The sequence below is a fragment of the Aulonocara stuartgranti genome, assembly GCF_965226115.1.
Source record: "Aulonocara stuartgranti genome assembly, chromosome: 14".
NCBI lineage: Eukaryota > Metazoa > Chordata > Actinopteri > Cichliformes > Cichlidae > Aulonocara > Aulonocara stuartgranti.
The window spans coordinates 36,014,635-36,041,232 of NC_138950.1; the positions used below are offsets into that span (position 1 = coordinate 36,014,635).

The window sequence follows — 26,598 nt, forward strand, 5'->3', positions numbered from 1 at the left end:
AAATTATACATTAAAAAGAAATAACATTAAGTATATTAAGTAGCTATAAAGTATTTTTCTGAATTGATAAGGGTGATCAAAATTTTCATTTCAGGTCAAGGCAACAGATGCAGACCCAGGAGAGTTTGGGCTCATAACTTATTCCTTTGTGAATGATGTTGGTAAGGACAAGTTTAGCATCGATGCAAATGGTCAGATCTACACCACAGAAAAACTTGATCGTGAGGATCCAGCTAACAAAGACATTGTTCTCACAGTGGCGGCCCAAGATTTAGGTGGACAAGTCTCTTACTGTACAGTACAAGTTACTCTATTGGACGATAATGATAATGCACCTTGTTTCCGTGCCACAGAGTATCGAGCTTCAGTGAAATCTGATGTGGCTCAAGGTTTTTTGGTGACACAGATTCAGGCCCATGATCCTGATCATGGCATTAATGCTAAAGTGACATATTCACTTTACAGTGAGGCAAATGTACCAGTGGTAGACATTTTGGAGATAGACCCGGACAATGGATGGATGGTGACTAAAGGCAGTTTCAGCCATTTCAGAAATTCTGTATTATCTTTCTTTGTGAAGGCTGTTGATGGAGGAAATCCAGTCAGACACTCTCTAGTATCTGTCTATATCCACGTTCTTTCTCCAGAGACTTTTATTCCATCCTTTAGCCAATATCATTATTTATTCAATACACCAGAGAACACTCTTATTGGTTCAGTCATAGGAACAGTTCACCTCAACGCTCCTCTTGAATTTACATCACTCTCTACTACTTTTGCCCTGGTTAATGGAGAGGCTGGTGAAAACAACCATGATGGTGTGTTTGTGGTGGAAAAGCATACTGGAGTGATCAAACTTGATAAGCCTTTGGACTACGAGGTGATCAAAGGATACTACTTCAAAGTCACTGCCACGGCACAACAGGCTAAGCTTGATTCGGTGAGTTGTGTTGAAGTTGAAGTCAAGGTATTGGATTTGAATGACAACAAACCAGCTTTTGAGGCCAACTCATATGATACCACCATTATGGAAGGAATGCCAGTTGGAACCAGAATCATTCAAGTTCAAGCAAGAGACCCAGATTCTGGAGCAAATGGCCAGGTAACATATAAACTTGGTTCATTAATCCAGTTAAAAGAGGATTCAGACACACTGGTCAGCACTTTTAGCATTGACAGCAATACTGGTTGGATCACTACACACAAAGACCTGGATCATGAAACTAGTCCCTCGTACACTTTTACAGTGGTGGCCTCAGACCTTGGGGAGACCCTGACTCTTTCCAGTACAACCACTGTCACAGTTTCATTGTCAGACATCAATGACAACCCTCCCAGGTTCATGGAGAACCACATCTTTGGTTCTGTTCAGGAGAGTGACCGCCCAGGAGAGGTTGTGGCTGTGCTGATAACTAGAGATGATGATAGCTCTGCCTTCAACCGTCAAGTCAGCTATCACATCACTGGTAAGTCCCAAGGCAAATATTTTTTACTGCATTGTTAAGGAATAACAGATTAATCTTGATGGTTAAAAACTTAAATACATCTATTAATTAAATCAACAATTGACGTTAGGTAATTCAATTCAGAGCACTTTGTTTTTATAGCGCCAAATCACAACAGCAGTTGTCACTAAGTATTTTACACTGTCAGGTGTAAATAACATACAGAGAAACCTGCAACAATCAAGCGATCTCTCCAGCCTCTTTTTGAGCAAAAACTTAAGTAAAATGTATTTATATAGCACTTTTTACCGAAAAAAATCACAAAGTGTTTCACAGTAAAATAAATAAATAAATAATAAGAATGTAAAATAAATAAATAAACAAAATTTAAAACAAAATGCAAAACAACAACAATGAAGAGAAGCAAAAACTGGAGTGATATTGATTTTCATTTCACTGATCAAAAGATAGTAGACTCTTACTGTGGGATTCAGGAAACAAATACCATCTTTCAATGTTTCTTGAAGTCAGCCTGGGATATTCTTTGTATGAATAAGGTCCAAATCTGCAGATCAAATGTAAAATATTCATAAATGACTATAGAGTATGGATAATGATTGCTCTCCAAGTGCATGTCTGATTAAACATAGTGATTTGGCTGATCAACAGGCAGTGAGCTACAGGAAAAAAACAACATACTATAATTAGATACATTTAAAATTCATTAAATCGCCTTAACCATAAATCTTTATAGAATATGCAATTGAGTTATTATTACTTTCCGTAATTTTTGCCAATTTTGATAAATGAAATAGAATTTCCTTTATATAGCGCCAAATCACAAGAACTGTTCCCTAAAGATCCTTTATATTGTAAGGTAAAGAACCCTAAAATAATACAGTGAAAACCCCAACAACGACCCATAATACCATAAGGCAGAGCCTTTGGCTTATGGGCCCTTCTTCTGTGTAAGACGCACCAGTTTTGATTCAGGAAATGGACACCTTGTCGACTTTAAAGACTAGGTTTAAAAATTGGTGTGATTGTAGCCCAGGAGGATGGAGCAAGTCATTTACTAATTGGAAGTTTGGTGGTTCGATTCCTGGATGCTTCAGTGTGCATACCAAATATCCTTGAGCCAGATACTAACCCCTGTAATGCATGCACTGGAGTGTGAATGTGTGTAAATGTTAGAAAACACTATTTTCTGACATTTAGAAAATAGTTTGTATAAAGCCTTTTTGAGTGCTGAGGTAGAGCAGAAAATCGTTATATAAAAACCAGTCCATTACCAAAACTTCCCTTTTGCTAAACAATGTAGTTTGAACTGGATCTGGTGACACCGAATCTTTCCTTTGTTACACTGCAATAGGCTTAGGCTTCCCATGAGTCACTATGTCATGATACAGTATTTCTTCCTCAATCACCTTATTCACTCTGTGATTGTATGTAATTTCTGCATCATCATGTAATTTCAAATGCAACATTCAACTTCAAAACTTTAGAGTCAGCTCCTTAACTGCTTGTATCTGTTCATTGTCTAGTTCAGTCTGTTGTCGTTGTGGACTTGTACTCTTATGTACACCACACTGACATTCTGTCTCAGGATAGTCATGGACCATCTAGTTGTACTCTTTCGGAGGTTGGTCTTTCTCTGGTCTTATACCCATTCAAAAGCAGATGATATATCTCTGACCATTCCACAAAATCTTCTACTAATACTCTCCTCCTGCATATCACACATATTTTCAACCTACTGCATAATCATCTGAATATTTCTGTAGAGGAGGTCCTGGAGGTGTACTGAAAGTCTGAAGTGTAATAAGTGAACAGGAATTGAAACAGTGCAGCCCTTTCTGGAGCTCCAGTACTATAAATCACAATGTCAGCTAGAGCACTGCCAAATCTTACATACTTTATACTGGATGTGATTACTGACATTTCCTGTGTTTTCTCCCTGAGTGACACTGGTTAGATTGTGTTGAAAAGCTTTTGTAACCCACATCAACTACACTGTCACATCCAACCATTACAATAAAATATATATGGAAGCTTCATAAGGGCAACTGTGGGTCATGTGATAGAGAGGGTTATCTACCAATGGTGGAATCCACACACTCAAGTAACCTCGGGCAAGATACTGAGCCCATTGCCTCTACTTGGCATATGAGCACAAGAAAGTATGCGTTTAGGTGTAGATGATAAATGTGCTGTGTGAATGTAGGTGTGACTGGCTGAGTAAGGTCTGCAGTAGAAAATGGTTTAAATTTTCAACTGAATAGAATGGTGCTATAGAAGTATCAGGTTTTTTTTGTTTAACATAATCTGCCTTTGGATCCTCTTCCACACGCTCCATTCCTTACACAACTTTAAAAACAAGTGGCCTCTAACTTTACTTGATATTCTCTGCATCAAACTGTAAAAGTCAGAAATAAACCCACAAACAACAGCTGATAGCATTGTCATTCTCTCTGTTGTCAGCCTTTAATACTAGTTCTTATAGTTGTTTGTTTCCCAGAAACTTTATATGCAAGTGTCTAATAATGATGCTTTCATTTTTTGGGGGGGTATTTAGCCTAACCCTCAGCCCCTGGCTGTATGTGATACACCAGCAGATAAAAAAAAAACAAAAAAAAACAAAAAAAACAAAATGGATATGATTGAATTCTGACTGTTCCAGAGAAGTCTTGGGAAGCTGCTCAAGTTTTGAAGATCTGCACCTACGCAGTTTGAAATTACGGACCTAAGTAATTAACCTGTTTGGAAATCAGTCTATGGCTGTGGTTGGCTACTATTGGCCACTATCTGCGCAGAGCCTTCTCCAATTTGACTTTTATCTGAACTGCATTTTAATGAAATAAATGATTTTAATTGGGACTGACTTTCTTCTTCGTCTGATGGCACACTGTTTATCTTTAAACTTTAAACAAAATATTCAAAGCCTTAATCCCAAATCACCAGATAAATCATCTCTTATTAACACTTTTTTAAACTAGTATGCCAAATAGGTTTGTGGGTGATTTAACTGGGGTCGTATTACAATTCCAATTTAGCATGGAGATATTTCCATTGGCCATTCTCCTACATAAGAGCAACCAGACGTGGGCTACTGCGAGAAAGTCTGACTAATGACGATTGGCTATGTTTTCGTAAGTTTTGTAATTGGTTCAATGCCTCCATTAGGAGGGCAAATGCTCATACCATCAAGATGGTTTCTGAACAGTCACAGCTAGCTTTTGATTGTATACAGTCACAGCTGTGTCAGCTCTGACTGGTTTTAAATACAAATAAAACCAAGGTCATGTTGTTCTGAAATAGAAAGTGCATGTCTGCAGTACTTCACTCTCTTGTACCCGGCATTTCTATTGAACCTGTGACCTCATACAAATACTTGGGTGTTTGTGATTGGTGATAATCTTTCCTGTAAGCTACATATTGCTCATCTGTTAAATAAACTTTTTTCTTTTTTCCAAAATCATTGCTAATTTGTGTTTCACTTTCACTCCAAGGAAAAGGCATCTTGCTACCACCTTTTTACCCCTCCTAACTAGCTCTGCTCATTCTCTCCATCTTTTGGACTCTATCTGGTTGACTGGTCCTTATTGGCCTTGCTATTTGTGGTTTACTGCCCTCCTATTACATGTTACTTAAAGATTTTAGTCATAGTTTGTGGTCTCAAGACTTAATTACATTGAGCGTTGCATCAGTTCGTACAGAACTCGGAAAGAAGACATTCTTCTTTTCTGCCCCGTTTCCATGGATTACATTACAGAAAGACTTACAGCTCTCTCAGTAGATTTCACTTGCAGAGTTTAAAAGATGTACAAATGCCTTTGTGAAATCATAATTGTGAATTTGTTCTTGTTTTTCCAGTAACTGTTTAAACATGAGATAATTTTTATTTTTGTCATTTTATTCCTATTTTATTGTTTTATTGTTATTTTATTTTGTTTGTCTCTCTTGTAAATGAGACATTGAGTCTCAATGAAGGTTAAATAAATTAATGACCACCTCTGGTGGAGTTGGGCTCCCTCCTCCTGCTGGCATGGTATCGCCGAGATGTGTGGTCCCAAATCTTCCCTACCGTTGAGGGCTGCTGATGGCCCATCTCTGCCTCTTGCTCTGGTGGGGCATTTTTGCAGTTTCCCACCCTAATTTCTTTTTTTCTTTTTTTTCGTCTGTCCCATTTGGTTTTTTAGCCGTCAGAATTGTTGTCTGAAGACCAACAAGGATATCCAGTGGATTTACTTTGCCAAATGGATCATCACGACCTTGCCGTATTGGTCCATTTGATCGACCTTTGTTGTTATTATTTATTTTATTTTATTTTCAGTTGTTACAGACGGGACAGACATGACTGAGGGATAGTGTTAAGAGATATACTCTAAAGCACTTCTTCAGTAGAGACTCAGAGAAGAGAAACACACAGAACTTCTTGCTAGCAAGGGCAGCCCATATGCGAATCCAGAGATCTGAACCAATCTTGTGATGGTTTGTTCGGGATCATTAAAAATAAGTAATTTATTTTTGGCAAGATCATCATTTTTATAGTGGCGACCCTTCCCATGAGTGATATGGGTAGAGATTTCCATCTAGTCAGATCGCCTTCTACTTTCTTTAGAAGTGGGATGTGGTTTAATTTAGTTAAGTCTGAAAGCTTAGGAGAGACATTAATACCTAAATATTTAATATTTCCAGATTGTAGTGGGGCAGAAGAAGAATTATGGAAGGAGCAGTTAATTGGAAGAACTGTAGATTTTGACCAGTTAATTGAATAATCTGAAACTCTTGAAAACCAGTTTCTGAGGTAATTACTCTAATAAAGGTTGGTTTGTGAGTTTTGGAGAAAAAGCAACAAATCATCCGCATAGAGACTGATTTTATGTTCTACGTTCTTACATTTTATGCCCTTAATTGTTGTAACCTGTCTAAATGCTGCTGCTAGTGTTTCGATAAAAATTGCAAAAAGTGAGGGGGAGAGTGGGCATCCCTGTCTGGTGCCCCTCAGGAGACAGAAACTGGAGGATGTCTGGTCATTTGTTCTGACACAAGCTGTTGGTGAATTATATAATATTCTTAGCCAGTTTATGAAAGAGTTTCCAAAACCAAATTTGTGTAAAGTTGCGAATAAAAATTTCCAGTTAACTCTGTGAAACGCTTTTTCTGCATCTAGAGATAATATTGTGGTTTCAATGTTTTTACTGTATGGGTAGTCTATTAAATTAAGTAATCTACGTGCATTTGTTGATGAGTGCCTACCTTTTATGAAACCAGTTTGGTCAGGATGAATTAAAAAGGGGGTTATCTTCTCTAATCTTTTTGAGAGGGCTTTGCAGATTATTTTGAGGTCTGCATTTATAAGGGATATTGGACGATAGCTTGAGGGAAATAAAGGGTCTTTGCCTGGTTTTAGCAGGAGACTAATGTTGGCAGAATTCATATTTGGTGGTAGTCTGCCACTTTCCTTGATTTCCTGCAACATTCCGTGGAATACTGGTGCCAAAATTGTCCAGAATTCTTTGTAGAATTCTGCAGGGTAGCCATCTGAACCTGGAGCCTTATTATTGGGCATACTTACCAGGGCTTCCTGGAGTTCACCTGGCGTCAGTGGCGAATCCAGTGCCATTGCTTGACTGTCTAGTAATTTTGGAAGAGTTACGTTGTCAAGAAACTGATCAATTTCATTTTTAGATGGGTTTATTTGTGGTGAATATAGAGTTTCATAGAAATCCCTAAAAATGTTGTTTATTCTTCCAGGGTCATATATTGTGTTTCCAGATAAATCTTTATCAGCACATATAGTTGTTTTTTATTTATTTATTTTTTTCTAGTTCCTTAATATTTTTGTTTTATTCTTTCTTTTTGTGTGATGAGAAAGAAATTATAGGGCAGCACGGTGGTTAGCACTGTTGCCGCACAGCAAGAAGGTCCTGAGTCCAATTCCACCATCAGGCCGGGTTCTTTCTGTGTGGAGTTTGCATGTTCTCCCCGTGTCTGCGTGGGTTCCCTCCGGGTACTCCGGCTTCCTCCCACCGTCCAAAGACATGCAGTTTGTGGGGATAGGTTAATTGGATAATCCAAATTGCCACTAGGTGTGGCAATTTGCCACTAGGTGTGGCACGTGAGTGCGAATGGTTGTCTGTCCTTGTGTGTTAGCCCTGCGACAGACTGGTGACCTGTCCAGGGTGTACCCCGCCTCTCGCCCTATGACAGCTGGGATTGGCTCCAGCGCCCCCCGCGACCCTGAAAAGGATAAGCGGTAGCGAATGGATGGATGGATGGATGGAGAAAGAAATTATTTTACCTCTCATCACAGCTTACCCTGCTTCCCATAGAACAGAAGCCGATGTTCCGGGAGTGTCATTAAAGTCTAAATATGAAGTCCACTCTTTAAAATATTTAATAAAGTCTTCATCTTTGAGCAGCGATGTATTGAATCTCCAGTTTTTACTTGGTGTAGCGTTCTTCTTATGTATTAGTGTTAAAGATACAGGAGCATGATCACTGACAGCTATAGGGTGAATCTCAGTGTCTGAAATATCACTCAGCAGTGAGCTGCTGACTAGGAAATAATCTAGACCAGAGTAGGAGTGATGGACATGTGAGAAGAAAGAATATTCCTTACTGTTGGAGTGAAGGGAGCGCTATGCATCGCAAAGGCCAAAGTTGCTCATATACTGTTCGATTATATTTGTGGACTGCCAATTGCGCTTAGTTCCTGTTGTGTTGGGCCTATCCATTTCTTCATTTAGTCCAAGGTTGAGGTCGTCTCCAAGAATAAGTGTGCAATCAAGTGTGCAATCAAATCATCATAGAGTGCACTAAAAAATCCGTGGAAGAATGAGGATTCATCAACATTTGGACCATATATACTTACAATACATAGCTTTTTGTTAAATACTGATAATTTAATAATAAGGAATCTACTCTCTGGATCTATAACTGTATCGAGTACTATAAAATTAACATTTTTATGTATAAAAATTGCTACTCCCCTTTGTCTAGAATTATAACAGGCTGCAAACACATTAGGAAACTCAGGTGTTTTAAGTTCGTTTAAACCTGTGACAGGTCTGTGAGTCTCTTATAATAAAACAACATCTGCCTGTAGTTTTTTAAGCTGGTTAAATATCTTTAACATTTTTTCTCTGGTACCAGCTCTATTTACATTCCATGTGACAAACCTTAGTGTGCCCATAATTGTGTGTGTATGTCTAATGATGTACGCTGGGTGTTTCGTTTAGACGAAGAAAATTGTTTGTAAATAGAAAGAGAAAACAAAATGTGTGGTGAGAGGCTCCATAAGTCTGACTATGTGTGTGTATATTCACTAATATGAACAAGCGTGGCTTGCGTGTGTGTCCTATAAGTCTGTGTGTGCTGTGAGGCTGTTGTAAATGTGCTGCCGTTGAGCGCATGTTTTTTGCGTGATCGTGGTGTGTGAATATGCAGAAATAGAGGGTGTTTATAGGTGAGTGGGGAAGTAGGCGATCACAGCAGTGAAAGAAAAGAGAAGGAAAAAAACCATGAGAACAGTGAGCGACAAAAAAAAAAAAAAGAAACAGAAACATTCCAATTAAAGCAATGACGGAGGGTGACGGTGTTATATCGGCTATGACATCATACTGATATTACAAGGTTAAACTCATGTTAAAGGAGAAAGTGTGAATGAATAAGAAAAGAGTGTAGCGGGTTCTTATCTGGAGTGCAGTCAATATAACCACGGAGTGGTGCCGGTGTCACGGTAGAGCTGTCCGTCCACGCAGAGCCGGTGTTCCAGATCTACTGGCGTTTAGATCAACTGGCGTTGGTCGAACAGATGTGTGGCAGTCTTGCGTTTCAGGAGCTGCTACTGACAAACCGGCAAAAAAAACGCCAAATGTGTCATCTGTGACACTTGTGAGGTTATCTCAAACACACTCCGTCAGTCTTGATGCTGTTGAACGACAAAATGTTTAAAAATGTGGCGAGTTTACCTGGTGATATCGTCATGCGCGACGCGATCGCGAAAACAGCAAACAATTAACACCACGCCGATGTTGTTCACAGGACAGCACGAGTAAACGATCGGTAGACTCTTGTCGTCGTTATTGTTCCCCTCGCACGTTTTATTTCTCCGGTTTCAGCGTGATTGCTTCACAACTAAAGCGAGCAGTTTACTTTGTGTGCGCTAACATGGACTCGAATCAACCAGTGCCACCTCTGGCCAAGTGCCATAGCCTACAGCCAGCTCAACTTGTGACACACATCTGCAGCACGTTTGAATTCGTTTCATGCACAATACATTTGTACCTTTCAATTGTGTCTGTTTGTGCGTCATGCAAATAAACCTTTGAAATGAATGAAATGACACTAATATTTCACTAGTGTTGTAACATCACATGTCGTTAGAGTAGTCTGCCTGTGTCTTTTCTCTGTGAACAAACATTTTAGAGTTGGTTGTTATATACAGTCTGTATAAGTGTGGTTAATCTAATGAACATTAGATCCTGAGTGCGTCCATAAAAATGAAGGTTATAACAGAAAACCTGTCGCGCTCTCCCCCTCTGTCTTTCACTCACACAGACACGCACATCACTGCCATCAACTTTGCTAAATTGCTAATGAAAAACATTGATCAGGCAGCTGTGATTGAGCAGCAGTGTAGATCCAACTATTTTCACGGTTGTTGTGGTCGTGATAATTTTGTGAGGCCACATCAAAAAGGCTCGGATGAGCTTTCCAAAGTTCTACAAGTTGTGCCTCCATCGCTTGTGTCCAGATCACACGCTGCACTGCCGTGCTGCGCCGTCTTTTTCGCTGACATTTGTGTTTGCGCGTGCGCAGTGTGAGAAACTGCGGTGACACCCTCACGACCAAGCGATTGATGATCGGGAGCTCGTCGTGAGGTGTCAATCCCTTCTCGTTACCCCACGTATAATACACGATGCACGACGCATGATGAAGGCCAAAATCGGGCCGATCGCCAAAACGGTCGCACGACTCAAAAATCGGCTCAAAATGGGCCAAAAATCGCACAGTGTCTGCCCAGCATTACTAAAATCGTGATTTTTTTTTTTTGCGAGAATGTCTCATGACAGTGACGTAAGCGAGTGCGACGTTCGTGACAACAGCTGTGTGCAGATCAACAATGGATCATATGAGTGCGGGAGAGAGTATGAGCGTGCAGCGTTTAAAGTGTGGAAGTACTGACCTTACTTTGAGTTTGATTCCATAAAAAGTGACAAAAACATTAGTGTCCGTTGTGCGTGGGAAGAAAACTTCTTTTTACAGCGAAAACCCCCCCCTAAACTTCCAAGCAAGCACCGAGTGCGCTATGACGTAATGGGAAACTCACAGAGAAACTCGCGGATTCTTCCACTGACCGCTGCGGCACACCTGCACCAGGGTAAACCTCCGCCTACGCCACTCCTGCTTTACAGGTGAAAACAGAGCAACAGGAGCGCTAGTCTTTGATGTTATTTATTTTCTGTTCTGTTTTACTTGCATCTATTTGAAAGAGTGAGTGTAAACACGCACACAAAAAAATATTTTATGTGCTGGAATGTGCAGAAAATAAGTTTAAATGTTAGATAAATTTCTTCCAGTCAGAGAATGTTGCATATAATTAAATTTTTGCTTGATGCATAAAGTTAAAAGGTTAAAACTAATAAAACAAGTTTTAAAAAGAGACTTTTCCGTATTATTACATTTTGTATGATGGATTATGCAGAAAAAGTAGAATTGGGCTGAAAGATCTATCGCTTTGTCACCTATTCAGGTTGTAAATCGTATTTTTAAAAAGTAACTAAGTAACTAAGTAATTAATTACTTTTGAAAATAAGTAATCAGTAAAGTAACGGGATTACTTTTTTAGGGAAGTAATCAGTAATTAGTTACTGATTACTTTTTTCAAGTAACTTGACCAACACTGCTTGTAGGTGACATTCACAAAGGTAGGTTGGTTTGGCAGTTAATTTTACCGGTCAGAGTATTTTTCTAGCTAATATTCACAAAGGTAGGACAATTTGCCACTGTGCGCATGCGCAGAAACAACGGGTAGGATGGTTTGCCAGGTAGGATGGATTCCAAGAACACCGGCAGGCAATGTTGTACCGGGGGAGTCTGCCGGGCGACATCTCTTCGATGACGGTGTCTCAATTTTGGCTGGGGAAGATGCACTCTGAGCCTTCTTCATTACTAAAGCGTCTAAACTCTCCCCGTTGTCCTCCAGGGTGTTAGACATGATAGGACAGATGTTGTTAGTTATATGACAATTGATTAGTTTATTTGGCAATACTGAAGCTTAAAGAAACTTTGTTAAATTCTACGCTTTTTTTCCGCCAAATCTCCAGCGTCTGACGTCACCTACAACATAGGTCGCTTACCTTTTCCCGTCACTTCCCTCACTAATTTCTAAGTACATTTAATGACAAAGACACACACACACACTTGAACTTGACAATCTTGCTCTTTTTCCTCTATCACATTCGCACACACATACACCAATATCAGAATAAGATTGTTGATTGCATTTTCGAATTCTTGTGTTCCAGGTGTTTGTTTCTCTTACAAGCTTCTGCCTGTCCTGAAAACCAAGATACACAACAGTGCAGTTCAGATCATAATTCTAATTTCCGAAGCAGCCAGGCAGGACAGCCAAAAAAAGTTAAATAAACTGGAAAAACAAAGAAAACAAAACAAAACAGTTTTTAAAAATCAGCAACAGTATGATGTCAGATAGTCACACGATGCAAAGTCTGAAGTAATAGTAGTTCAAGCTACCAGACAGACAACTTGTGTATCTTACACTCAGCGATAAAGACTTTATATAAAGGACCCGATGATTCCACACAGGTTTATTTGGCAAACTGATTTTTATTTTACTCTCACATATGTATATACTTCTGTGACTGTACACTTTCCAGTGGGCTCCAGCCCACTGTTCTCCACTCCAAACCTCACATACCTCTTCTGGGCCTCAGCAGCTACTGAAATAGGGAAGGCATGGTTAGCATGATGGATCTCAGCCTGTGCCAGGCAGCCTTCCACATCACTGTCCCCTGAACCCACTGCTCTGCCCCTCCCCTGTAGCTGAGCCACAAAACACACCCTGCCACAGCAACATGGTCATTATTTTGCACAGAAATGACAAATTACTGTATGGATAACACTAATGACAATTTTTAAAAATTTATTTAATTGACTTTACTCTGTGTCAAAACATTTCAAATGAAATTAAGAATGGTGATGTTTATGCCCATTTTGAACTTTAAATATAGTTTAAAATTTGAACTTGACTTAGAATATACAGGTTTTGACTTTGAACTTTGCCTTCAGCCACAGTGAAAACTAAAAATGACCTTACTGCACTTCAGATTTTACAAATGGATTCACAGCCATACTTAACTAATTTCTTGACTGATCCTGTATTTAATTGTGTGTGCCGCCCAGGTGGGAACTATCGTGGTGTATTTGCCCTGGGTCTGGTCCAGGGTGAGTGGAAGATGTATGTAAAGGGCCCACTCGACAGGGAAGAATGCAACCTATACAACATCAACGTCACAGCTAGTGATGGATTGTTTGTTTCCCAAGCAACAGTAGAAGTGACAGTGGTAGACACCAATGACAACAGCCCAATCTGTGACAAGGTGAGAAATAAAGTTGTGTATTGTTTTGTTTTGTTTTTCTACGTAACTGATTTGGCATAACTAGTGTGTGTGTGTGTGTGTGTGTGTGTGTGTGTGTGTGTGTGTGTGTGTGTGTGTGTGTGTGTGTGTGTGTGTGTGTGACTGCAGGTTATGTATACTGCCTACATTCCAGAGGACCTCCCAGTCACTAGTGTTTTGTTGAGGGTTGGAGCTACAGATGCTGATATGGGTATCAGTGCTTGGATTCAGTACTCTCTACATGGTCCTGGATCCCAAGACTTCACTATTGACCCAGACAGTGGTATGGATGCAGACCTACTTTAAATACACACTTTTTCTCTGAATTAGCATGAATCGCAACTTAATCATACACAAGCCAAATGTCATCCCCCCGTTTGGCTCCATCACAATGTTTCATATCTTGTTTTAAACCTGTCCAGGTGAGATCAAGTCATCTGTGCCTCTGGACCGTGAGATGACACCTAGTTATCAACTGGTTGCCCAGGCTACTGATGGTGGTGGGCGGTGGTGCCATGCTGTGGTGTATCTGACAGTAACTGATGTGAATGACAATCCACCTATTTTCACCCAGTCTCGGTACACCACCAGCGTCTATGAAGACACAGTCACCAAAGCCCTACTTACACGTATCCAGGCCATAGACCCTGATGAAGGTGATACACTAGGCAACTGTTTATATTATCACTACTACAAGTACTGCTTCCATTGCTAATCTGCATCACAAGAAACCAATTACTCAAGGTGCAACTAATTGAGCCACATCAAAAAAAATTAGCAGTATTTAATATAAATGAGGTACACAACATACCTAATTGAAATTTGGCTCTTTCTGAAGTGCTCAAACTTTCCAGCACTCCTTTTGGATCACTCCCCGGAATTCTCACAAAAACACAAAAAATGTCATTAAGCATGATGCACATCATGCTTGCGACCTGATGTCTGGGTTTGAACCACGAGGAAGAGTTTGGTCATGCTGAAAATGAAAGTTGGATTAGATTGACACAGAGGTCCTTGCTTGTGGACTGTTATGAACTTCCTTTCATGAAGCAGTGTGAAAATAGCATGAGTGCTGGAAGGCACAAATCATTTCACAAGGAGACAACCTTTAAGGAAAAAACATTCTGAAATATTTTTTTCAGCAGGGCTGCACATAAGTGGTCCTCAGGTGCACATTCGCTGTCAAAATAAAAGACTCGCACCAGATAAGAAGTTGGAACGCGCGTTTGTGTACATAAGATGTTCTGGAGGAGGACAGACATTTGTTCAGAAGTCTTAAAGCTGTCGAAGAAGCAAGCTCCACAAGCAATTACTTTGGTGTTCCTCCACCGCAAAAGAAGCGCGTATTCCCGGAAATTCCGAGAAATTCCGTAAGCAAAGTAATTGCTTACATCTTCAAAATATCGACATCTTTAAGAGTTCTGAACAAATGTCTATCCTCCTCCAGAACATCTTATTTACGCAAATCCACGTTCCAGCTTCTTGTCTGGTGCGCGTCTTTTATTTTGACAGCAAATGTGTACCTGCGGACCACTTATGTGCAGCCCTGTTTATCAGACATTTCCAGACATGTTAATTCAAAACCTGCATGAAGTGAAAGAAGCTAATGCAAAATCAAACAGTTCTTTTAGAGAAAAATAGTAACAGGGAAATGTTAATATAAAAGCTTACCTAATATACTGTAGTACTAAAAAGAAGTTAAACTAATTGTATACAAATTTTGAAGTGCTTAAAATATTCAGTCTAATAGTTAATAGAGTTTTATAGAGGTTTTATGTCAGGCCACTAGTAAAAAAAATTTTTATAACTGGGTATAAATCTCATATCGTCTCCTACAAAAGATAACAACATTTGGTAAGAAGACAAATCCAAGCACTGGCAAACGTGTTGTTTTCAGTGTACTGAGGCCCAAAGCTTCACCCTTTTCTTTTGACATTGCTGTAGGTCCGGGGCGTATGGTGATCTATTCCCTGGCTGACTCTGCAGGAGGATTTTTCTCTATCGACAAATACTCAGGCATCGTGGTCCTGGAAAGAGTTCTCGACCGTGAAATCCAGCCATTTTATCAGATAACAGTTTGTGCATCTGATCAAGGCTCACCACTCCCACTCTACTCACTGGTCAATGTCACAATTACTGTCCTGGACATCAATGACAATCCACCTGTGTTTGAGCGACGTGATCAGTTGGCATCTGTGCCAGAAGATGTGGGAGTAGGTACTGAAGTTCTGAGAGTTTACGCTGCCAGCAAGGACATCGGGACTAATGCTGAGATTACTTACAGTATCCGATCAGGGAATGAGCACGGAAAGTTCCACATTCATCCACTCACTGGTGAGTGAGGGACACCCTCTCACTTTGTGTAGGTGTTACAGTATTAGTCTGTGCTTTTCATTGCTCTTACAGTTTCTAAGATGTTATATATCTGTATCTTTCTCTAACTTGATCTCTATCAGCTTTCACTATGCTATGTTGACTCACAACATTATCTGTTGTTCTTAGGGCCATTAAAAATCTCTCACAGATTTTCATCATAAGGTAGAATGTTCATGATCAGTGAATATCAAGACTTGGCCATACAAATTGCCCATCAATATTGTAATTATAACAATAATAATAATAATGATAGTTTATTTGTACTGCACTTTTAAAAACCAGGGTTACAAAGTGCTTTTCAGAAACAATGAAAAAAGAACAATCAAAGGATAAAAATAAGAAATCAATTAAACTATTTATGCAGCACTCAAGTCTAATCTTAAAATCAGAATAAGATACAATTCTAATTTAATGTGGTTCCAGTTTTAGTGAGTAAAAAACAAAACATGTTATATATTTTAGGTTCTTCAAAATAGCCACCCTTTGCTTTAATTACTGCTTTGCATACTCATGGCATTCTCTTGATAAGCTACATGAGGTAGTTACCTGAAATGGTTTTCCAACAATCTTGAGGACTTTCCAGAGATGCTGACAACTTGTTGGTCCTTTTGCCTTTACTTTGGAGTCCGTCATCCCAAACCATCTGGCTTAAAGCCCATCATCCCAAACCATTTGGTTTGGGATGATGGGGTTTACGTCAGGTGACTGTGAAGCCTAGCAGAGCACTCCATCACTCTCCTTGGTTAAACAGCCCTTACACAACCTGGAGATGTGTTTGGGGTTTGTCCTGTTGAAAAATAAATAATGGTCCAACTAGAGTTGGATGTCTCGAGACCACTTTTATGTGGTCTTGGTCTCGACGGACTTTGGTCTTGGTCTTCTTTTGGTCTCGACAGACTTTGGTCTTGGTCTTCTTTTGGTCTCGTATCCCTCGGTCTTGTCTTGGTCTCGTTGTCTCGGTCTTGCTTTCTCAGATCGACACAGTGCTCGGGAAAGTCCACAGGTGCGCATTCGCTGTCAAAATAAAAAACGTGCACAAGATAAGAAGTTGCAACGCGTTTTTGCGTACATAGGATTTTCTGGAGGAGGACAGACATTTGTTTAGAACTCTTAAAGATGTCGAAGAAGCTCCTTTAAGCAATTACTTTGGTGTTCCTCCACCTCCAAAGAAATGTCAGAAGGAGTCCGAACCACAAAAGAAGCGCATATTCTCGAAAAAGTGGTTGCAGGAGGTGAGCTGGCTTCAAACAAATGATGAACGCACAGAGATTTGGTGCAGAATGTGCCGTGAAAATCCCACTCTAGCGGACAAAAACAGTGCCTTTTATATGGACGTCCATGTAAAATCCATATTAAATTTAAAAACTGTACTTTTGAGTTAAAATATATATTTATAATTTTAATAAATGACAAATTAAAAAGGCATGAACATTTTTTTTTTGTATCGACAAAATATTGAACCGTGACACCAAAGTATCGAACCGAACCGTGAATTTTGTGTATCGTTGCACCCCTAATATATATATATATATATATATATATATATATATATATATATGCATTATTTGAGATAGAGAGAGAGACAGATAAACTTCAACTTTATTTGTTTTTAAAAAGCTTTAGATAATTCACTTATGAGTTGAGGTTAGGCAGGCCATTCCCATTCCACAACTGAGGAGCTCTAATGGCAAATTGGTTTACGTGTTAGGTGGCAACAGTTAGCAGGTTTCTGCCTTCGGATCTAAGACTGTACACTGGTTGATACAGGAGTGGTTGGAGCTGCAGTTTCTCTATCAAAGTTTGATAGTTTATTGTATAAAATATTGCAATAGGTTAAGTAGTACAAAAATAGAGCATTCATCTATATTAGTAGTTCATTTGTAAACCTCATAAGTACATTCTCAGTACTATGATAATGTCTAAAGCATGACTGAAATTCAGAATTTCAGAGATGTTGTTCTGACATAATACTTCAGGAAAATGAGGACAGAGCATCTTCCCCAAGAGTTTTGCTATAAGTAAGTGGTCTGTAATTAATTTAGTCACAAGAAAGGCCATAATTTTGGACGAGTCCTGTTGCTTCCTATTTATTCCTATCTTTCTATTCCCTCCCACTCTGTTGATCTGCTATACAGTACACTGTACAGGAGCAGCACTTCTAGTAAATGTTCTAGCTGAATATTTACTTAACTTTCTCTCTCCTCTAACCAATGCTCTTAAAAAAATTCCACCAGCTGTTTCCAGCGGACTCTCCAGCACCCTGGCATAGACTTTCCCAGGGAGGCTGAGGAGTGTGATTCCCCTGTAGTTGGAACACACCCTCTGGTCCCCTTTCTTAAAGATGGGGACCACCACCCCGGTCTGCCAGTCCAGTAGTACAGCCCCTGATCTCCATGCAACAATATAGAGACATGTCAACCAAGACAGTCCTACAACATCCAGAGCCTTCAGGAACTCGGGGTGGACCTCGTCCACCCCAGGGGCTCTGCCACCAAGGAGTTGTTTAACTGCCTCAGTGACCTCGCCCCCAGAGATTGGCGGGTCATCCCCTTCATCCCAAGACTCTACTTCCACCACAGAAGACGTGCCAGTGGGATTGAGGAGGTCCTCGAAGTATTCCTTCCACCGCCTGACATTTTTCTCAGTCGAAGTCAGCAGCACTCCATCCACACAATACACAGTGCAGGTAGAGCACCGCTTTCCCCTCTTGAGTCGCCTGACAGTTTGCCAGAATTTCTTCGAGGCAGTCCGAAAGTCTTTCTCCATGGCCTCTCCAAACTCCTCCCACACCCAAGTTTTTGCTTCAGCCACCGACCGCGCCGCATTCCGCTTGGCCTGTCGGTACCTATCAGCTGCCTCAGGACTCCTTCCTCAACTTGGAGGCTCCCCTTACCTCTGGTGTCCACCATTTGGTTCGGGGAATATCACCATGACAGGCACCAACTACCTTGTGGCCGCAGCTCAGTGCAGCAGCTTCGGCAATGGAGATGCTGAACATGGTCCATTCGGACTCCATGTCCCCAGTCTCCCTCGGAATGCTGTTGAAGCTCTGCCAGAGGTGTGAGTTGAAGATCTTGCGGACCGGAGCCTCTGCTAGGCGTTCCCAGCACACCCTCACTTTACATTTAGGCACACCAGGTCTGTCCTGTGCTGTGTCCTGTGTCCTGATCCAACTCACCACCAGGTGGTGATCAGTTGACAGCTCAGCCCATCTCTTTACCCAGTTGTCTAAAGCATATGGCCTCAGGTCTGGTGATACGATTACAAAATTGATCATTGACCTGTGGCCTAGAGTGTCCTGGTGCCACGTACACTTATGGACACTCTTATGTTCGAACATGGTGTTCGTTATGGCCAAACTGTGGTTTGCACAGAAGTCCAATAACAAAACACTGCTCTGGTTCAGATCCGGGAGGCCGTTCCTCCCAATCACACCCTTCCAGATCTTGCTGTCATTGCCCACATGAGCATTGAAGTCTCCCAGTAGGACAACGGAGTCCCTATGAGGAGCACCCTCCAGTGCCCCACCCAGGGACTCCAAGAAGGCTGGGTACTCTGAACTGCCGCTTGGCGTATAAGCACAGACGACGGTCAGGACCCATTCCCTGACCCGAAGGCGAAGGGAACAAACCCTCTCATCCACTGGGAGAAACCCCAACATACCAGCAGCAAGCTGAGGGGATACAGAGATACCCACCCCGGCCCGCCGCCTCTCACCATGGGCAACTCCAGACTGAGACAGAGCCCAGCTTCTATCCAAGAGGCTGGTTCCAGAGCCCAGGCCATGCATTTAGGTGAGCCCGTATATATCTAGCCAGTACCTCTCAACCTCATGCACTAGCTCAGGCTCCTTCCCCATTCCATGTCCCAGTTGCCAGTCTTGGTAGCCAGGGTTCGGTCTGTCAGGACCTCCGCTCCTGGCCGCCGTCCGGCTCACATTGAACCCGACCCGACAGTGCCTCCTGCGGGTGGTGGGCCTGCAGGAAGATGGGCCCATGTCCCTTTTTTCGGCTGTGCCCGACCAGGCCCCATGGACCAAGTCCCGGCCACCAGACGCTTGCTCTCGGGCACCCTCCCTGGGCCTGGCTCCAGGGCGAGGCCCCGGTAACCCTATCCCGGGCAGGGTGAACTGTTCCTACGATGGTCTTTTCATAGGGGTCTTCTGAATCGCTCTTTGAGTTGTCATAGCAGCAAATATACAACAAACAACAAGCACTCATATAAAATGAGTTATAATGGATAAAGACTAAGATAAATGGATAAATATTGAGATATAGGTATAACTATGAATATAAAAGGACAACTATTTGTGCAACTATGTAGTGGTATTAAAAAGTGACACGGTGCATTAAAGTTTGATTAATTCTGTTCCACATGTGTGGGTCTGACCCAAGTGGAAGAATTATAGAGTCTGATAACAGCAGGAAGGAATGATCTCCTGTAACGTTCCATCAGACAGCAAGGTTGAAGGAACCTATTGCTGAAACTGCTCTTCAAGTCGTCCAGTGTGTTATGGATGGGGTGGGTTTCATTGTCCATGATTGCCAGCAGTCTTGTCAGCATTCTGTTACTGATCACCTCCTCCAGGGTGGCGAGCTTTATGCCAACAAGAGACTCGGCCTTCCTGATGAGTTTGTTCAGTCTGTTTGTATCCTTTGCTTTGATTCCTGCACCCCAGCATTTTTGAAATATCCTCATTAAAAAGAAAAGCAAAAGTAAAAAAAAAGGTTCCATCCATCCATCTTCATCCGCTTTATCCGAGGCCGGGTCACGGGGCAGCAGCCTAAGCAAAGAGGCCCAGACCTCCCTTTCCCCAGCCACCTCCTCCAGCTTATCCGGGGGAACACCAAGGCGTTCCCAGGCCAGCCGAGAGATATAATCTCTCCAGCGTGTCCTGGGTCTGCCCCGGGGCCTCCTCCCGGTGGGACATGCCTGGAACACCTCACCCAGGAGGCGCCCAGGGGGCATCCTTGTCAGATGCCCGAACCACCTCAGCTGGCTCCTTTCGATGTGGAGCAGCAGCGGCTCTACTCTGAGCCCCTCCCGGATGGCCGAACTTCTCACCCTATCTCTAAGGGAGAGGCCAGCCACCCTTCGGAGGAAGCTCATTTCTGCCGCTTGTATCCGCGATCTCGTTCTTTCGGTCACTACCCACAGCTCGTGGCCATAGGTGAGGGTAGGGACGTAGATCGACCGGTAAATTGAGAGCCTCGCTTTTACACTCAGCTCCCTCTTCACCACGACGGACCGGTGCAGCGTCTGCATTACTGCAGCTGCAGCCCCAATCCGTCTGTCGATCTCCGGCTCCCTTCTCCCATCACTCGTGAACAAGACCCCGAGATACTTGAACTCCTCCACTTGGGGCAGGAACTCATCCCTGACCTGGAGTGGGCACTCCACCCTTTTCTGGCTGAGAACCATGGCCTCAGATTTGGAGGTGTTGATCCTCATTCCCGCTGCTTCACACTCGGCTGCGAACCGTTCCAGTGCGAGTTGGAGGCCCTCACCCGATGAAGCCAACAGAACCACATCATCCGCAAAAATCAGAGATGAGATTCTGAGGCCACCAAAGCGAAAGCCCTCCGCCACTTGGCTGCGCCTAGAAATCCTGTCCATAAAAATTATGAACAGAACCGGAGACAAAGGGCAGCCCTGGCGGAGCCCATCACCCACCGGGAACGAGTCCAACTTATTGCCGGCAATGCGAACCAAGCTCTTGGTTAGGGATCGAATGGCCCGTAGCAATGGGCCAGACACCCCATACTCCCGCAACATCTCCCACAGGACACCCCGAGGGACACGGTCGAATGCCTTCTCCAAGTCCACAAAACACATGTAGACTGGTTGGGCAAACTCCCCTGCACCCTCAAGTATCCTCGAGAGGATAAAGAGCTGGTCCAGTGTTCCGCGCCCAGGACGAAAACCGCATTGTTCCTCCTGTATCCGAGGTTCGACTAGCGGACGAACTCTCCTTTCCAGCACCCTGGCATAGACTTTCCCAGGGAGGCTGAGGAGTGTGATCCCCCTGTAGTTGGAACACACCCTCCGGTCCCCCTTCTTAAAGATGGGGACCACCACCCCGGTCTGCCAGTCCACAGGTACTGCCCCTGATCTCCACGCAACATTGCAGAGGCGTGTCAACCAGGACAGCCCTACAACGTCCAGAGCCTTCAGGAACTCGGGGTGGACCTCATCAACACCAGGGGCTCTGCCACCAAGGAGTTGTTTAACTGCCTCAGTGATCTCGCCCCCGGAAATTGGCGGGTCATTCCCCTCATCCCCAGACTCTGCTTCCCCCTCGGAAGACGTGTCAGTGGGATTAAGGAGGTCCTCGAAGTATTCCTTCCACTGCCTGACAATTTTCTCAGTCAACGTCAGCAGCGCTCCGCCAGCACTATACACAGTGCAGGTAGAGCACCACTTTCCGCTCCTGAGACGCGTGACGATTTGCCAGAATCTCTTCGAGGCAGTCCGAAAGTCTTTTTCCATGGCCTCTCCGAACTCCTCCCACACCCGAGTTTTTGCTTCAGCCACTGCCTGAGCCGCATTCCGCTTGGTCTGTTGATACCTGTCGGCTGCCTCCGGAGTCCCACAGGCTAACCAAGCCCGATAGGACCCCTTCTTCAGCCTGGTGGCTCCCTTCACCTCTGGTGTCCACCATTTGGTTCGGGGATTACCACCACGGCAGGCACCAACCACCTTGCGGCCGCAGCTAAATGCAGCAGCTTCGGCAATGGAGACACTGAACATGGTCCATTCGGACTCAATGTCCCCAGTCTCCCTCGGAATGCTGTTGAAGCTCTGCCGGAGGTGTGCGTTGAAGATATCGTGGACTGGGGCTTCTGCTAGACGTTCCCAGCACACCCTCACTACGCGTTTAGGTGCACCAGGTCTGTCCAGCGTCCTCCCCCGCCACCTGATCCAACTCACCACCAGGTGGTGATCAGTTGACAGCTCAGCCCCTCTCTTTACCCGAGTGTCCAGAACATATGGTTGCATATTTCAAATATTTTTTAATCTTCTTTATCTTCATCTTCTTTATCTTGTAATATTTTTCATTATCAATTCAATTATTTTTCCTTGCCATTGCCCTTGGTCTGGAGCTCCATTCAAGATCTTGGCTCATTGGGTGAGGATGATCATGAAAAACGTGGTTGATCTACCCAAAACTAAAGGAGGTGATTCGAGAATGACTTTATGTAAGCCACCGCTCCTCCATTTCGAAAGGAGCCAGTTGAGCTGGTTTGAGCATAAGAATGCCTCATTGACACCTGGTAGGTGGTGTGTTTCAGGCATGTCCTACTTAGGGTTACCCTAACCCAGGGCTTACTGGAGACAAATGATCTGTCAGCTGGCTTGGAAGTGACTTGATGTGGAAGTTGGAAGAGTTGGCCGGGGTAAGGGACTTCTATATTTAGACTGCTGCCCCCTGTGACCCAAACTTGGATACGTGGCAGAAAGGGATGGATAAAAAATACTTAATTATGGTACACATGTCCTTCTAGAATTTACCAAATGTTTAAATGCCTTCTATTTAAGGATTTTAAATAGAAGGCTGTATAAACTATATAATGATGGTAAGTATTTATAGCAACAATATGAGCTCAGAAAGTAGAGCAGGTGATCCAATCTCTATAAGGCATTTCCCAGCCTCTCACAATCCGCACAAGACCTCCAACTGGTCAGTGCATTTGGAGGTGTGTAAGAGTGATTCGTTATCGATTGTAGGTATAGAATAAAATAAATGAAGTGTTGTGTGAAAAGGCAAATTTCGCTTATTGCTTTAAGGAGTCAATATGATTAGTAAAGCAATTTATAATCTCCCAGTTTGTTAACATTTTGAAATTCCAACCCATTACAAATGTCTATAATTATCTTCTCTTCCCCTTTCCCTTTCTCTTATTCAGGTGCCATTTTAGTTGCCCAGCCTCTTGATTATGAGACCTGCAGAGATTACTTCCTGACAGTAGAGGCTCGTGATGGTGGCACGCCCTCTTTGAGTGCCGTTACTACTGTGAACATAGACCTAACAGATGTAAATGACAATCCACCCATGTTTAGCCGCAGTGTCTACACTGCAGTGGTGTCAGAGGATGCCACTGTTGGCGAGCCTATTGTTCAGGTACGTTTAAAGAATTAGTCAGGTTTTCGCTGCATGTATGTCTGAAGTAGTCGACTAGTCACTAATTGCAACTAGACTAATTTAATAGTTGACTCGTCGTTTGAAGTTTTGTAAAATCCTGAAAGACACAGGAATAAGTAGTAGGATTGAAGAGTGTAATAACGCACTGAAACGGAAGATGGCAGCAATGCATGTACAAGGATGCAGGCTGCCAATGAACGCTAAAGAAGAAGAAGCAGTCTCTGGTATCGTAGCTGTGTCCAAATTTAGGGGCTGCATCCTTCGGAGGCTGCATTTGTAGGCCGATTACATTACAGCAGGGGTAGGCAACCTTTCTGATAACGAGTGCCACCTAAAATTTCCTCAAAAGTCAATGTGCCATATGATTGCATTAGCAATAAATTTAATAACGCTCTATATCAACAGTTACTATAAAGTTGTTCTATATAGTGTGTATTATATTTGTTCACATATGTTGGCAGCTATCAGCGAATAGTTATCAGCTATTTTGAAACGAAAAAAGGACACTTTTTATCCATAACAAGAACTCCATAACAGCAAATGAACTGTACAACAGAAAATCCAAATGCTATTTATGGTCTTCTCACAACTATGATAAGAAAAATAAACTGGGCCAATATGGCATGTTTGTTAATACAAGGATACACGTTAATGTGATATCAGGTCTCCCACTCAGAGACACAGGTCTCAGAGTATAGGCGCAAGTATAACTTGTCAGGTAGTGATGTCCAGCAGGTGAAAATGCAAGCTCCATGAACACGCACAGCTATGTTATTTGTCTCTCAGAAGCAGTTCATAACTTGCCTTCAACTCATTCATGTCACCTAAAAGTTAAACCTGTTTCTCCATCACAGCTCTGATGATTCAGTAAGGACATCTCCTGGTTTCATCTTCATGTTTCCCTCTCACCAGATAACCAAACCGATATCATGACCAGCAGCTTTACAGCTGTGGCTCCAGCAAACATCAGCTGATACTAGAAAGTAATATTAAATAAATTCTAACAACAGCTGATCAAGCTTAAACGTGCTGCCGTTGTTTAGCGCGACATCTGCTGGTTTCCTCTTTCTGGCGCAAAGTGGGAGATAAACAAACAAGAGAGACGGGACTTCAGACAGAAAAGACGATCAGTTGATCATTGATCAGTTTAATAATTGAAGTAGCAACAGGAGAGGAAGGGGGAAATTCTGCTCTACTATCAGGAGTTCAGGTTTAGTCAGCCATCTCGCTCTAATGCCGACTGGAAGCCACAAAGCAGCTGTTCAAACGTCATCAGCCAGAAAACTGCCCTTTTGAGACGTTCCCACTCTGAATAGTGAGAGATGAGCTTGTTTAGTGGATTTTAATGCACTTCTGTAACATCCATACTCATTACCTGTTTGATTTTTTCTGTATTTATCTAATGATTTTGACATTTTGACATTCTGTGAAAGGACGCTGTTTTTCACAGTATAGAATATCGTATAGTATATACTGTATATACACATATACAGTATATACATGGCTTTTGGAAGCCACTACTAGTATGAAAAGAGGAGTTTTTGCTAATTTAAGGTGGCTTTTCATTTGCACCTTGTGATACACTGCAAATCTGCTTCCCTTTGGCCAGGGTGCTCTGTTCATTCTCACATTTACATATGATTTTGCTTCATCAGCATCCTTAATGGTGCCAAACAAAGGATCTGCAGCTGTTTTCGCTTGTCTGTTTATGAATCTGATCAGATCTGTACACTTTACTCTCCTTCTACTTGTTTCTTGAATGTCAAAGGCAGAACTGCACATTTCTCTCATTTTATATGGCAGCTTCGACACAATAACTCTGAGATTAGTGGAGTTCTCAATCTTTTGTAGGTGACTGATGTCTTGTTACAACCACTGAGAAACAGGGAATAGCTACGAAGAGCCTTTCCATCATCTGGTTTAATGTGTGGCTAGTTGAATGCTTGGTTCATGTTGGCAGTTGCACTTCTCATTTCTTTACTATAATGATTAAACAGCAAACTTCTGGCCTCACTGTAGGCTTCCTGAGGATTTATGTGCTGGCAACTTCTTACCAAATCTCTGGGTTTAACTCCAATAAACTGTTCAAGGTAATGCAAACTGTCACTGCCCTGGACACCTTGATAGGAGTCACTGAGGTGGCTTGAAGCTGGAGGGTACCACTCCTGACTCCAGCGAACAGTTGATGTCAACTGTAAGAGGGCACAGAGCAGGTAGACATGCTCTGACCAATGTTGTCTGCATGGGGTCCAGGGTGCATGTGGAGGATGTGGACTGAAAGACCCACTTGGTGACCTGGGAATAATTCACAGACGAAAAAGAGGAGAAGTAGCATGGAGTTAGATGTGCTACGGGGAATGCCGTCCTGAAATTGATGTGCAGGTGCCAGAAGCTATTGATGAATGGAGTTAATTTTTCTTGGAAAAAGTCCAAAAACTTATTGCAGAGGTCAGTGGCACCTGAAAAGAGAGGTGGATTAATGGGGTGAAGTAGTTGGTTGATGGTGGAGAACACCAATCTGGGATGATTTTGCTGTTGGTGAGTGAGGGAAGAGTAATAATGAGTCTTGGCCTGAGAGAGCTGCTTAATAGGACCTCACATGGTCTTTATATGCCTCAAGGTGGACAGTGAGATCAGACCTTTTGTAGAGCCTCTCAAGTCGGTGGCCAGTGGTCTTTAGGTCACAGAGATGCGAGGTGAACCACGAGGCAGGGAAGGTAAAAGAGGCGGCCCGAGTTTTATGGGGGACAAGACAGTTGAGGCTGCTAGATATGGCCGCATTATAATGGTTAACAAGTGTGTCAACCATGTTGATGGGTGGGTCTGAAGCCAAGTGGTTTGCGATCAGATTGTTCAGGGCCAATGTACTGACAGCCTTAAACTTCCTGTATGGTATGCAATGGTACATTAAGTGCGCAGCCTAGGTACAGGAACAATAACAGAAAAGTACACACCAAGATAGTCAGAAACAGCAAGGTTCAAGCAC

At 42.5% G+C, this 26,598-nt stretch overlaps 1 protein-coding gene across 8 annotated transcripts in view; it reads left to right on the forward strand.

The window, feature by feature from the left end:
* Nucleotides 1-26,598, forward strand: part of fat3a (FAT atypical cadherin 3a) — a 179,533-nt gene that overhangs the window by 108,432 nt on the left and 44,503 nt on the right. For 6 of the 8 annotated variants that reach the window (XM_082502087.1, XM_082502088.1, XM_082502091.1 and 3 more), the window contains 6 exons: nucleotides 95-1,466; nucleotides 12,879-13,075; nucleotides 13,223-13,376; nucleotides 13,516-13,749; nucleotides 15,038-15,427; nucleotides 23,377-23,591. In XM_082502087.1, coding sequence (XP_082358213.1) covers nucleotides 95-1,466; nucleotides 12,879-13,075; nucleotides 13,223-13,376; nucleotides 13,516-13,749; nucleotides 15,038-15,427; nucleotides 23,377-23,591 — 2,562 coding nt within the window. Of the gene's footprint in view, nucleotides 1-94; nucleotides 1,467-12,878; nucleotides 13,076-13,222; nucleotides 13,377-13,515; nucleotides 13,750-15,037; nucleotides 15,428-23,376; nucleotides 23,592-26,598 lie in introns of those variants that run through there. The other 2 variants (XM_082502093.1, XM_082502094.1) reach the window with 2 other exon arrangements.